Source organism: Apium graveolens, chromosome 6 (assembly GCF_009905375.1).
Source record: "Apium graveolens cultivar Ventura chromosome 6, ASM990537v1, whole genome shotgun sequence".
NCBI classification, from domain to species: domain Eukaryota; kingdom Viridiplantae; phylum Streptophyta; class Magnoliopsida; order Apiales; family Apiaceae; genus Apium; species Apium graveolens.
In genome coordinates this window covers 275,364,396-275,378,770 of record NC_133652.1, presented here as the reverse complement: position 1 = coordinate 275,378,770, position 14,375 = coordinate 275,364,396, and the positions used below count along the sequence as shown (strand labels likewise).

Here is a 14,375-nt window from a genome sequence, read left to right as displayed (position 1 = left end):
AGGTATATTAGAATGCCCATATATTGCAAAATAAGAAAAGAAGTGAACATAAGTTTACTTGCTCCACAATCTGGAACCCCTCTATTTTTTATTTGTAATCATAATGACAATAATTAATTGCATAATTAATGGGCTGTTAGGGTGGAGATGTATTAGAATGCCCATATATATTATTGCAAAATAAGAGAAAAAGTGAACATAAGTTTACTTGCTCTACAATCCGGAACCCCCTCTATTTTTTTCGGGTCCCGTAAGTGCATATGACCCATTTGTAGCCGAAATGAAAACTTGCCAATTTATTACTGAACGCATATGGGATGGGCCTTGGAAAAATGCAAGCTTTCTTATCCATTCAAATCATTCTTCAATTATTAATGTTTTATTAAGATTAAATCGGGACCGAGTGATTATGATGATAAAATTTGTCCATTATTTAAAGAGAAGACCGTGTAGTTTAATATTACTTTCAAGTGGATTGCAAGGCATTTTAATATCGGGGGTGATGATCTTGATTTTGAAGAAAAGTCCAAGGCTTGGAGCTAGTACCGGTGGCTCAAACTTTGATGTGGCAGTGGCGAATGAGGATAGCCAGGTTGACACAAGGATGCTTTAATGTTCAGTAGAATGCATGATTTATTTCCTAAAAAAATAAATATTTTAGTATCAAGTGGTAATAGTGTTTAAGTCATTTTCTATTCTTCGAGGTTTGGTTTTTTGTAATTTGTATTGTTTAAGTCAATCTCTGTCAGGGTGCATTGTTACTCAGTACTTACTGGAACTTTAAGTTAACCTCATCAGCTTCATAATATTTATCATGAAGTTGCAAGTCATTTATCAGTTTGTTAAATCTCTCAAAAACTTCAATTATTCATTCCTTAGGCTTGGTCATAAGACCCTCATACTGAGACACCGGTATCCTCCTTTGATTAGACCTTACTTCCTCTGTACCATCACAAAAAATCTCACTCTTCTCCCAGATTTGCTTGGATATGTCACAGTTGACAATATTGTTGTACATGACATTGTCAAGTGACTCTATCAGAATTATTTGAAGGCCACTATCTAGAGAGATTTTTTCCTATTCAGTTTTAGTGTATTTTTAGGGGTCTTTAGGGGCATAATGAGCTGGGATGATCATGTCTCCATCTATAGATTCCTCGACCCTTTCCATAGGAGTAAATGGGCCATTCTTGAGAATCTGGACATACAGTGGGTTGGCCATCCTTATGTACAACATCATCTTCTTTTTCCATAACGTGTAGTTGGTTTTATCAAAGGTTGGTATCTTGATGCTACTTAACTTTTGTGCACTCATACTTCTAAGATCTTTACTTATTTTCTTTCAGATTTTGCTCTGATACCACTTGTTAGCTATTGAGTACAACACAGAGGGGGGTGAATGTGTTTTCTTGATTTTTAGCCTTTTTGAGGTTTGGATAATGGTGTGTGAACAAAGCAGTGTAATTTGTAAAGATACTATATTAGCAGAATTAAAACAACAAGCACAACAAATACAATATTTCAAAATCCCACTTAATTTGTATTAATTCAGTTTATCTTGCTACAAATTATGGGTTCTTAAAAATATAAGAACTCAGTATCTTTCTTGAGAGAATACAACAAAAACTAGAAATGTGTTAGGTCCCAATTTGTTTGTAGAAGGGGGGGGGGGGTTGAATACAAACAGTACCAAATAATCGAATAAATGCGGAATAAAAAATGTGAAACAAAATTCAAGTTAAATAAAAATATTATTAAACTTGAAAGGTGTTACAACAACTGTATCGATTACAAGGTATTAATCTCAAATCAATTATCACAAATCTAGAATAAATTCGACATGAACTTTTTCTATTTTTGCAATAATTAGAATCAAATGCTAAACGTGATTTGAGATTAAGTTCTAGGGATTTTGATCCGCTAGATTGTTACACAAGAACAAGATAAAGATTTCTAGTTGATTGGATTTAACTTTGCAATCTAGAAATTGATCTTTGAATTTCAGCAGAGAACAATGAAATATTTCTTAGGCGGCTGCTGTGTTTTTGTATTTTTCAGTGAGTGAATGTCTTCTGCTTCTTTTTCTTTTTGTATGCAATCCAACAAAATTACTTGAACTGCAATGACAATCGGTAGGATAATCTCTTTGGCTCAGGAAGACTTTCAGTAGGACTTTCAATTGTACTAGCAAGACAATCTGATTGAACTACAATGACTATCGGTATGACAATCAGTTGAACTAGCAAGACAATCTCCTTCCTAGTGTAACTTTCGGTATGACAATTGAAATGACTTGGCATGACAATCGGTATGACAATCCAGATTGTCATGCTAGTTCATTTTCAATTGTCTTGCTGATTTAAGATTGAATTTAATCCAATTAAACTCCTGAAAATACCTAAAATTAATTCTGAATTAATTAATCAATTAATTTAATTAATCAATAAATTAATCTTTGCAGATATAATTTATTTACTTAATTAAATTATATGACTTAATTAATTAATAGATAATTAATACTAACCCTGAGCAGCATCCATTCTTCTGAATATCTTCTGAAAATCACTGAGAATTATGAATCAATTCCGCCACTTCAACGTTGACACTCGATGTACTGTCTGGTTCATGAGTGACTAACTTCCGTGACGTTTCTTCATGTCTTGACTTTGACACTTTGATTTTCTTCAGATTAAATCCTTGTAATTAATGATACTCTGACGAGATCTCTGTCACTTGATTAAATCCACGATCTTGATTTATATCACTGATGCATGATCAAATTCTTGAACTTCTTCCAGTGAATCTTCAAGTCTGCAGATGAACAATGTTTCTTTATCCTTTGACAGATGTTACTTTGCGAGATCTCTCTGACGGTAGATCCACTATTTACTTATTACATTCTTATTTGAGTTGAGTTGAATCCTCGAATATACAAATAGGCTATGACATATGACTTACAAAATGTTTGTTACTACAAAAAACAAAGGACCAGTGTTTATTTTATAGATTAGTAAACACAGGTTTACACAGCATGCAATAAGATGTACTAAACCCTTTTCTAAGCTATCTCTGAATCTTTCTATTTTTGGCTTAATAAATCTTTGCAAATCTTGTAGGTCTGTGACCATCCTTTATCAGTTAATCTTGGCCCTTGATATTGCACTCTTTAAACTGCTTTTGTAGACTTTTCAATCTAAGTGAATAGATCGTTTGTTGATTGATAATCTTGAATCTTTAACTTGTCTGTATTACTGTGCTTGAGCTTCATGTCGAGATCTCCAGTTTGTTTTATAGAGAGGTGACATCTCGATAAGTATAATGACTTATCGAGATCTCTGAGTTCTCTATAAGTGTAATTGACTTGTCGAGGTCTCTGAGTTCTCTATAAGTGTACTTGACTTGTCGAGGTCTCTAGATCTCTACATGTAGAATTTTTCTTGTCGATATCTCTGAGATCTTTATATGCATTTTGACTTGTCGATATCTCTGAGATCTCTAATGAGAAATTGACTTGTCTATATCTTCAATCTTCTCATCTTCATTTGCCTTGTCGATATCTCTGAGTTCTCTACATGTAGAAATGACTTTTCGATATCTCCAATCTTCACATCTTCATTTGACTTGTCGATATCTCTGAGTTCTTTATAAGCCATTTTGGACTTCTCGATAAGTCATTCTGGAGTTCTCGAATAACTTCTCTATATAACTTGATCGGTGACTTGTAGATATCTTGACTTAGAACATTTTTCATAAAACAAATTTATTCAACTCCAAGCTTCTACATCTTTTCTCTGAGGCATGATCTTTGCTTGATCTTCTTCCAAAGTCTATTCTTAGGCTTGAAACTGTTTACAGAAAAATACACTAGTCTAATCTTCTAACCTTTTTACAGACTCAAGAAATACAATACATAATACAGATTTAGACTATCATACAACTAAATCTCATGGTCGTCAATGTGACTTAGTCTTATTATTATATATAGGCATGTCTTGCACAATATTTATTTTTCGACAAAAAAAAATAAAACAAATTATTAAATAATAAAATTACATAAATGGATGTAAAATATGTATTACATAAATGTTAAATATAGACACATCAAATGCCCCCACACCTAGTTTTGCTTGTTCTCGAAAAAATAAAAAAGATTAAAAATTCTATACTTACTATCTTAGAAATCGCGAATACTTTTAGATGTACTAACCCGTAAAACTCGTAAACAATCTCAAGAAGAGAAGGGTTGTCTCCTAAGAATTTACAGAAAATATATTCATAAAATTTGTGAAATATTGTAACAAATGTCCAAACTCTATCAACAATAACATTTGTGAGCGTCAAGATAATTGTTTTTCTTTTTAAAAAATACACACCTTTAGGACTTTTTTTAATAATAACCAATATGTAGGTATCAACAATCCACTTATATCGACTCTAAACATTTACTAGCGAATTTCAAGGTGTGTCGTGAAAGTATTCTTGTGAAGAATCAATCGGGTAAGTACGTTTCCTCTATCGCAATATTAAAAAATATTGAACTAACTAATCTCTATTAAAACAAGTATCTAGTCAAAATTCACGGTTTTTTTAATTGACTATACAATATCCGTTTTCATAGGCTTTCGATGTTACCTCGTAGTGGTATTTGAGCCAATGATTCTTAAACTAGTTGGTCTTAGGGCACTAGATTTTGAAATATGTGTACGTACTTAATTATTGGAATAACAAAAACCACAAAACAAGACTACTCAATTGCACTAATTGTGCCCATTATCTCAATTCTTTTATTTAGTAAAAGTATCGGGTATTGAAGTAGTTTTTTCATGTAACTTTTTTCTTTATTGTAATTTTTTTTCCACAAAAATATGATTCAATATTATTTTAATTGTGGGTTTTCTTTCATATTTCAAAAACTTCATCAAACAATCTTTTCTACGAAAAGCTTATGCAAATGTGATGTTTTGGACTCTTAAGTAAAAACTTGTTCGACACAACTTTCATGAAAAAACGTTACTAAACTACGTTCAAATCATATGAAGGAGCTTTTTTATGATAAAAAATACATTCAGTGCATATTACATATATATAATTTTTTTTACAAATTCCTAACACCAACTATTATTAAAGTATAAGATTGGAATAGATAACTAAGCTAAAAATATCTCTAGTTATTTTTTGATTCTTAGTATCTTGGTTCTATTATTGATAGTAACCGGGATACTTGATTATTATGTTACGCATGGTATTAAGGCCGGATGGATTAAATGAAAAGTTGCTACAAAAGTATTATGTGATAAAAGTGTTCCTTTCAAATTAAAGGGTAAATTTTATAAGGCTGCAGTTAAACCAACATTTTATATGGTTCAGAGTGTTGACCACTGAGGAAGGCTTAAGAACGTCGTTAGAAACGGCGAAAATGCGTATGTTGCATGGATCCGTGGTTGTACAATGATGGATCAGATATCAAATTATGCATTTCGATGCGCATTAGGTGTTTAGTCTATTATAAATAAAATTTGGGAAGGTAGATTATATTGGTATGGACATGTTCGGAGACGACGTGCATCAGGCCTGGTTAGAGGGTTTAAGGTATATTGGTAGGGGAAAAGCAAATTCGAGATCGACCGCGTAAAACGTGGGCTGATCAATTGAATTTATATATGGAGACCTTAAATCTCACATATAAAATGATATTAGATAAGGTTATTTGGAGACGACGAATTAGAGTAGATGAGCAAAATTAAAGTAGATAGGTTATGTTTACTGGTTTTCCGTCTAGTAAGTCCTTACAATTTTGATAAAATCACGGACACTATTAGTTTGGGAACATAAAACATCTAAAATTCAGAGAGGCTTCCGTGCATGTATTTTCCATGTGAATACAACCATGAGATCACGTTTGTTTCATGCATTTATCTTATTTTTTTTGTTGTATCGGTATTTATCATTTTTTTTATTTTTATATTTACCATATCATTTTTGTTATCGTACATCAAGCCGGAGATATTTTCGGAAACAGTCTCCCTTATTTTTCGAAATAAGGGCATGTTCCACATAAATCTTACCTCCCCACAAACCGTATATGTTTAGTTGATTTGATTGAGTTGGTTTAGTAATTTTTATTTTTGAATTTTTATTTATAAATTATTTTCAATTTTCAATTTTATTTTTTATATTTATATTTATATTTATATTTATACATAATATCTTAAACTCAAAAATCTAGTAAGCTTGCATCCATGATACATACAAGGCAAGCAGGCGTTAGATAAGGCATATGCGCACGTTATAAACACACCCCATCTGCGCAAATTAGGGTTCCTCCCCCTCCTCCACATCAATTCAATTCAATTTGTTCCCTCTTTTTTCACCCCCCATCAAATTTCAACCATCTTTAAAGCCACTATTTTAATTTACAGACTCAACTTTTTATATTTTGTAAGTATTCACTGACCCACTTTTTATCTTTCTATTTATTTGATCATGGTATGTTCAATCTAGCTTATAAACATTTTGTATGTATATAATATCTCAGTTAAGGTTTGAGTTATTGTTGGTTAAGGTTTTGGTAATGTCTGAAAATGACAAAAGTAGTTATCTTGATGTTTAGTTTGGTTTGTTTAAGGAAATGTATTTGAAATTTTATGCAAATTTGGAAGATTCTTGATCATGGTTTGTTGTGCTAAATCTTTTTTCTTTAATTGGTTTTGTAGCTAAGATTGTGGTTGATTTCGGGTGGTTGCGGTTTTTTAGATTGTCTGCTGAAGCTAGCATTTTTATGTGGTCATTGTGTTTGTTATGGCAATGAGTAAGCTCTAGTGAGGTTTTTTTTATCTAACATCAGGATGCAGAGCTTTAGTTTGAGTCGATTATTCATAGTTACAGATGAAATGTCTTTTGAAAATAGTTTTAGTTGATATATATATCTTTACTATTAGCTCGGAGGTACTGTATTGCCTTCTGCAATAGAAAAAATTTAGGGGAGGTATAGGCATAGCACCCTCATTGCATAATATTTGGTTGTATTTATAATTTATGTATATTCAGGTCAGTTATGTTTGATGCTTAAATTAGTATTGTGATGAAATTGTACAAAATTTGAAGCGAATTTGGAAAAATCATAATCTTGTGCTAAATATCTTTCATTGACTGGTTTGGTAAGTGAGATTTTTGAGTGATCTTTTTTACTTGGTTACGTTTGGAAGTGATAAATGTTTCAAGGTAGCAGTTTTTGTGTGATAATCTACCCTTTAATGAAGAGCTTCGCTTTGTTGTTTAAGAGAACTTCATTAATATAGTTAAAGTGTCTTCCTTGAAAAATAAATTTGAATAAATAATATCTTGACCATAAGCTTCAGTCAGCTCAGGTAGACTAATTTTAAAAAACCTGGGGCTATGTTTTTCCTGAGGTTGTAAGTTTGAGATCTAACTATAACCGGTTAATTGTTTTAAATTTTTTGTTTCTTTTAATAACAACTTACTTAGAAATTAAAATTATAATCGAGTACAATGAAATAACACGTTAAATAGGTGAAAGATACCTCCTTTAACAAAGTACTAGACGTTATCTGCTAGTTAAAAACACACACACGCACACACTTTTTTTTCTTTGGCAAGGTTGAAACCTCGACCTTACATTGAAGGAGTGAAGACGATACTAATGGGTATGAACTCTTTTTCTACTTATAGAGGGCCTATTTATTATTTTGAACTTAATAATTTACTATATAATTAAAATACACAATTATGACTATTCAAATAAATAACTTTAGTATGTAAAGTAAAGGATAATTTACTATGTAAATAAAATATGTACTTGTATATGACAAGTGTAATGATTTCAAAAGAGGAAACAAGATTGTAAACCAAAATAAAATTAATAGAGGTATTATAGGTGAATGGAAGGTGATAAGTCTCATTTATAAGAAGGCTTATATTCATTGTACTCTGCGACCAGGGTTTGGTTGTCATACTGTATCTGCTTTTAATAATTTTTTTACAACTTTTACGTATTTCCACTTCTTTCTATTGCTCAAAGTTATAATTAAATTATGTATGAATTATGATAACCAACAGATGTATGAATCAAGCTATTAAGCTTTTGAATTGTAAATTCATATAACATGTGTTAGAATTGTTTGAAAAGGGAAAACTGGAGTGTAGTAATTATGATACTGAATCAGTATAGATAACATTCAGTGTGCTTATTTAGCGATGTTGCCGACAATCAATCAGTGGCCATTATGATTGATTTAATTTTATGGTTATTTAGATTATATATAAATGTCAAAGTTTTAATTGAGATATAAAGATTATTTAATAGAACAGGGTAAACTATTTACACATTTATTGAAATTTATAATAATGAAATATTAAGTGACATTAATATGACCAGGAACGAGCAATTTATCGATAGGAGCTAGAAGGAAAAAGATGTTAGTTTTGATAATTTGTTAATTATATAAGTACTTATATTTATATATTAAATATAAAATTATAAATTATAATTATTTATAATGTTTGGGTGATCAGCGGAGCCAAAAGTTTAGTGGGTCATTGCAAATTTCATTAGGAGTTAAGATATATTTACTACTTTCAAATATTAAGCATTACCTCAAAATCTAAGAAAGTTGAATCACTTAGCTGAAATCTTAAGATACTTGCTCAGATCATGTTTTTTGTATGGAAGTTCGGTTCTTTGTGTTTCATTTAATTTTTCTGACTTCTTACATGGTATTTTTGTTGGTGTTGTGGCGTATATTCCTGTTACACAGTATAACCACCTATGGGGAACTACCATAGAGTTCCCAATGAAGTGAATTATCGTGATGGTGTCAGTAGTCCACAGCATCTCCTTCATTTAAATAATGGGTGTGTTTTAGTTAGTTATTTGAAAGGTATGTGGGTGAACGTAGTGTATTTGTTATTAGATGAAGTTGTATATGCCTTACATCCCCTCCATTTAGTTATACAATTAGATTCTGCAGGTCCAATGTATATGCCTGTACAGCATCAATTGATGCCTTTTGGTGCTTTATTGACTATGTCGCATGAGCTGGTATTAATTTGTGATATATACAAGTCTTGTTAGGTGTGCTTTCATTTACTTACGTTTCAAAGTTCAGTTGTATCATTATTTTATATGTACTGGTTTATTTGATTGTTTCAGATCATTTAGATATTCTTGTGTGCTACTGGCTCTTTTTAAGACAGTGTATGGTTGGTTTCTCGCGTTTAGCCAAGATAATTGACAGTTAATAGAAAGTAATCTTTTTTGTTGAGATTAGCTATTGCTTATGATCACTTAAGTTTCTTTTGTCTTTTTAGTTCACCTTTCGTATCATTTTGAAATTGGGGGGGGGGGGTGTTGTGTTCCGAGAACAAAGCAAAACTGACATGCCTGTAATCAGCCATTATGTGATTATAATGAAATGGTAATATTTACTTAGAAGTGTGAAACATCACGATTGGACTTTAACGGTGGGCTGATAGAGTACTAGAAACAAAAAATTGTACAGGTGCTTTTATGCAAACAGTTTAACTATTCTGTCATATTGAAATGGAGTAGACATTGAGAGTTTTAATTTAGTCTGTCTTAAATCTTTTAACTATTTGAGCGGCCGGTATGCCAACATATGCTAGTATTCATATTTAATTGTCACAACTCCTTATGTTGAATGTGGTGCTTCTGTATTCCCCCATGAGAATTGACTAAAAAAATTTCTGGTTATTTTTTTTGATGTGGCAGGTTACTAGATGATTTCTGTTTGATCTGCAATAAGATTTGAGGGGGCTATGATGTCTGAAGAGACTGAAAATCTTATGGTTGTTTACGATGATCACTCTGAGCAAAGGTCCCTGTCTTTGGATGATACAAGCAGCACTGAGGAATCGCCAGATGATTCAAGATTCTCCTTGGAATCAAATGATATAATTCCCTATATTGGACAAAGATTTACCACTCATGACGCTGCCTATGACTTCTACAGTGAATTTGCCAAAAGAAATGGATTTTCTATTCGCCGGCATCGCACAGAAGGTAAAGATGGGGTGGGCAAAGGGCTTACGAGACGATACTTCGTTTGCCACCGTGCAGGCAATACTCCTGTCAAAGCCTTGACTGAAAATAAACCTCAAAGAAATCGCAAGTCCTCACGCTGTAATTGTCAAGCATATATGCGGATAAGCAAGACAACAGAAATGGGAGCAGCAGAATGGCGAGTTACTGGATTTGGAAACAATCATAATCATGAACTTCTGGAGGCGAACCAAGTTCGTTTTCTTCCTGCATATCGAACCATTTCAGATACAGACAAGAGCAGGATTCTCATGTTTGCCAAAACTGGAATTTCAGTACAACAAATGATGAGGCTCATGGAGCTTGAGAAGTGTGTGGAACCTGGATATCTGCCCTTCACGGAGAAGGATGTTCGAAATCTACTTCAGTCATTTAGAAAAGTTGATCCAGAAGATGAGAGCATAGATTTACTGAGAATGTGCAGAAATATTAAGGATAAAGACCCTAATTTTCAGTTTCAGTATACGCTTGATTTGAACAACAGGCTGGAGAACATTGCCTGGTCATATGCCTCTTCAATTAGGTCATATGAGGTGTTTGGTGATGCACTTGTATTTGATACAACGCGTCGTTTAACTGCATTTGACATGCCCCTTGGAATATGGGTTGGAATGAATAACTATGGCATGCCTTGCTTCTTTGGTTGTGTTCTTTTAAGGGAGGAAAACTTGAAATCATTCTCCTGGGCTCTGAAGGTAAATCATAGAATTATCATATTCTCTTAGGTTAACCAGTGTTTTTCTCTAGCACATTTGTTAACTCGTTCTGAACTATCAACTCTGCTGACTTCTTCAAACATTAAGAGGGATAGTGGCAAATTGTGAAACAGATTCAGAATTATGGGAACGGTAATAATTAGTCCTTCGGTCGAAAAGTCAGTTCAATTAGTAGCTAGCCTTTAAAAATTGTCAATCCTAGATTTTACAACATCAAGCATTCAATTGCTTCTTGCGATGAGCATGTATTTTGTTCTCATGTCTAGCTTCATACAAATTATAATCAATAACATGTTCCGGATAAAACTAGTTAAAATTGCAAAGTAGTAACATTCTTATCCTTAGATATATTATAAGATTTTGTTTGCCTTGTTATTCACTGGGTTTTTATATATTAATGACCTGTTAAACCTTCAACGTAATAATGTATCGGATGTTTTTAGCATATTTATGTTTCATATATGAGTTGTTTAAATGACGAAAATTAATGTTAAAATTTTTGTATGCAAATAAAGGTGTAAGATGAGATCATTGTGAGCTTATTTATTCTGTTCCATTTCATATGTTAAAAGGCATTCACCGATTTCATGAATGGGAAGGCTCCACAGACAATATTAACAGATCAAAATATGTGTCTGAAAGAAGCAATATCAATTGAGATGCCTACCACCAAGCATGCACTTTGCATTTGGTTGATTGTGGCAAAGTTCCCATCTTGGTTTAATGCAGTCCTGGGAGAACGCTACAATGAGTGGAAGGTGGAGTTTTATCGATTATTTAATATGGAGTCAATTGAGGAATTTGAACTTGGGTGGAGGGACATGGTCACTTCCTTTGGACTTCATACAAACAGGCATATAGCAAGTTTGTTTGCGTTACGATCTCTTTGGGCATTGCCGTATTTAAGAAGCTATTTCTTCGCTGGAATGACCACAGCCGGACATGCAAAGTCTATTAATGCTTTCATCCAGAGGTTTCTCAGTGCACAAACAAGACTTTCACATTTTGTGGAGCAAGTATGTTCATTCTATCTTCCAAGTTAACATTTTTTTTAATTTTGTTTTCTCTACTGCGGTAATTGGAGATATCATGTAGTATTCCCTGTGTTTCGGCGATGACAGTTATAAACAAACATATGCATACTTCATAAGGAAAAAGGTCCCGAATTACTTAATATAAGCAAAATAACTTATTTTTATGCATCCCAGTAATCATAGAGGTTCCTGAATGGTAGAAGAATAGTGTGCACAATGTAAAACTTGTGGGGCAGCAAGTTTCACAAATAGAATCTCCAGTGGCTAAGGCTTTAAACGAGCTTGTTCATGTACTTTGTTCACGAGCCTACTCATTGAGTTTGTTCAAGATTTTGTTCACGTGCGTACTTATGGAGTTGGTTCACGAGCGTTCATGAATAATGTAATCTAACATGCTCATTACAATCTTACCTGTTGGAAATCAAATTTTAAAATAAAAAAGTTAAGATGTGACAGATTTGTCAAATGACGGGAGCTACTTTCAAACTTCCTCAATCCGTTTTTTTTTAATGTTTGGAACTCATTGGAGAAGATGAATTTGTATAGTAATATGCAAACGAACGTTTGGTTGACTAGTTTAAATCACCTAAAACAGTTGATGATGCAGCAAATTGTCATTGTATATTTGCATGAGATGAATCTATAGTCTACACATGCTTAGTATACAATTTATAGTCATTACTTGCAACAACTAACATAGTTATGTAAAAGGTTGCCACTGCTGTGGATTTTAAAGATCAAGCAGGAGAACAACAAACAATGCAACAGAATATTCAAAACATATGCCTCAAAACTGGGGCTCCTATGGAGTCGCATGCTGCCATAATATTGACCCCTTTTGCATTTTCAAAGCTTCAAGAACAACTTGTTTTGGCGGCCCATTATGCCTCATTTCAGATGGATGAAGTTTTTCTTGTTAGGCACCACACAAAACTTGAAGGAGGAAGGAGTGTTTACTGGTCACCACAGGAAGGAATAATAAGTTGCAGTTGCCATCAGTTTGAGTTCTCCGGAATACTTTGTCGGCATGCACTTCGAGTTCTTTCTACGGGAAATTGCTTTCAGATCCCAGAGAGGTACCTTCCCCTCCGATGGCGTAGAATCAGCACTCCGTCTGCCAAGCTCCTCCATACTAGTTCAAGCGATCACGCAGAACGGGTGCAGTTATTACAAAATATGGTGTCAACTCTTATCACAGAATCTGCCAAGTCAAAAGATCGTCTTAGTATTGCAACTGACCAAGTTTCTATACTTCTGTCTCGGATTAAAGAGCATCCCATTTCGTCATCAGGCATGAGAGAAAATGCTTCTTTTAAAAAGAATCTTGATTACAGGTGATGCACCATAGAACCATAGCAAGAGTTTGTTGTAGAAAGCGGAGATCAACATTCGTCGAAATATAAGAATTAAGTGATTTACATTTGAGATTAGTATTACTTTCGGAAAAAGAGTTGATAGATGTCTTGCTGTTAGTCCCTGCCTACATTTTTGTAACTACAATTTGATGTACTTGCCAGATAATGATATAATTGGTACTGACATATCTAAAAACATGGAGTCTGTGCAAGTTATATTTCTTGTGTCAAATTGTATGTTCTTCGAAGTTGAAGCACAATCTTTGAGCCTCTCATGAGACCACAGTCAAGTAAACAATGCCTTTGCAGTCTTTTGAATTTGTATTTTTTTTATTATAAAAAATTTCAGTGCAAACTTAAAAATAATTAAGTGTTATTGAGATAGTAAAAATAAGGATTAGAATAGGGAAAAATATCACATATTTTATGACCTGACTAACAATTTACATCCAAAAATAATCTTGAAATGATCTCAAAAATAATTCGAAATGATCCATTATAATAAAATAAATAATGTTAAAGATACAAAATTGATACCAAAATTGAATTCGAAATGCAACGTTGTGGGTTACAAAATAATTATTAATGGTGAACTCCAACACATTGCATACAAAATAATTAATAATAGTGAAACTCAAATATCACATGTTGTATTATAAGTAAATCTATATTTATATATATATTATAATAGCAAGAGACTCCAAAATATTTGAAGCTATTTTTGTTGAATTCTCATTTTTCTGAAGTTTTTATTAAAATATTTTTCTAACATTCAATAACATAATTATGATCATTAATTACACCTATTACCTATTGATTATATATTAAATTTGTTTTAATTTGTTTTTATGAAATTAAGTGGACCTTTTTAATTTAGCATTAAAATGATCATTTCAATATGAAATATTAATTATTAATTAAAATCAAATATTTAGATAAAACGGCGACATAAAATTATTTGCATCGTATAATTTCGAGAAATATCAAAAATAATACTTTCTAAGTTTGTTTGCGTTTTTACTATTTTTTGATTTTTTTTGTAAAATTACAGTTTGCAACTAAAAACAACGAAAAGTATGAAATCTTTTTTGTTGCATATGAGAACTCACGGGTTGCAACATCATATTTTTGCCAATTTTTTTTTTGAAAAATCATATTTTTCAAATTAAAACATAAAAAGCCATTTTTTTAA

The 14,375-nt window shown here is 32.4% G+C and overlaps 1 protein-coding gene across 2 annotated transcripts; it reads left to right on the top strand.

Annotated features, from left to right (window-relative positions):
* The first annotated feature begins 6,236 nt into the window (after positions 1 to 6,236).
* LOC141667691 (protein FAR1-RELATED SEQUENCE 11) lies at positions 6,237 to 13,494 on the top strand. Of its 2 annotated transcripts, XM_074474279.1 has the most exons (5): positions 6,237 to 6,438; positions 6,714 to 6,808; positions 9,749 to 10,773; positions 11,367 to 11,810; positions 12,540 to 13,494. In XM_074474279.1, exons 3-5 carry the CDS (start codon positions 9,796 to 9,798, stop codon positions 13,164 to 13,166), a joined length of 2,049 nt encoding a protein of 682 aa, XP_074330380.1. In that variant the 5' UTR covers positions 6,237 to 6,438; positions 6,714 to 6,808; positions 9,749 to 9,795; the 3' UTR covers positions 13,167 to 13,494. The 2 variants fall into 2 exon arrangements, with proteins under 2 accessions (XP_074330380.1, XP_074330379.1); XM_074474278.1 differs by lacking the exon at positions 6,714 to 6,808.
* Positions 13,495 to 14,375: the final 881 nt, after the last annotated feature.

What these genes read in the sequence shown, in the direction of transcription:
- LOC141667691 (XM_074474278.1), top strand. Translation starts at nt 9,796, where the DNA reads ATGATGTCTGAAGAGACTGAAAATCTTATGGTTGTTTACGATGATCAC. An exon ending in CATTCTCCTGGGCTCTGAAG is followed by an intron (nt 10,774 to 11,366) that starts GTAAATCATAGA and finishes ATATGTTAAAAG; the next exon opens with GCATTCACCGATTTCATGAA. An exon ending in TTTCACATTTTGTGGAGCAA is followed by an intron (nt 11,811 to 12,539) that starts GTATGTTCATTC and finishes GTTATGTAAAAG; the next exon opens with GTTGCCACTGCTGTGGATTT.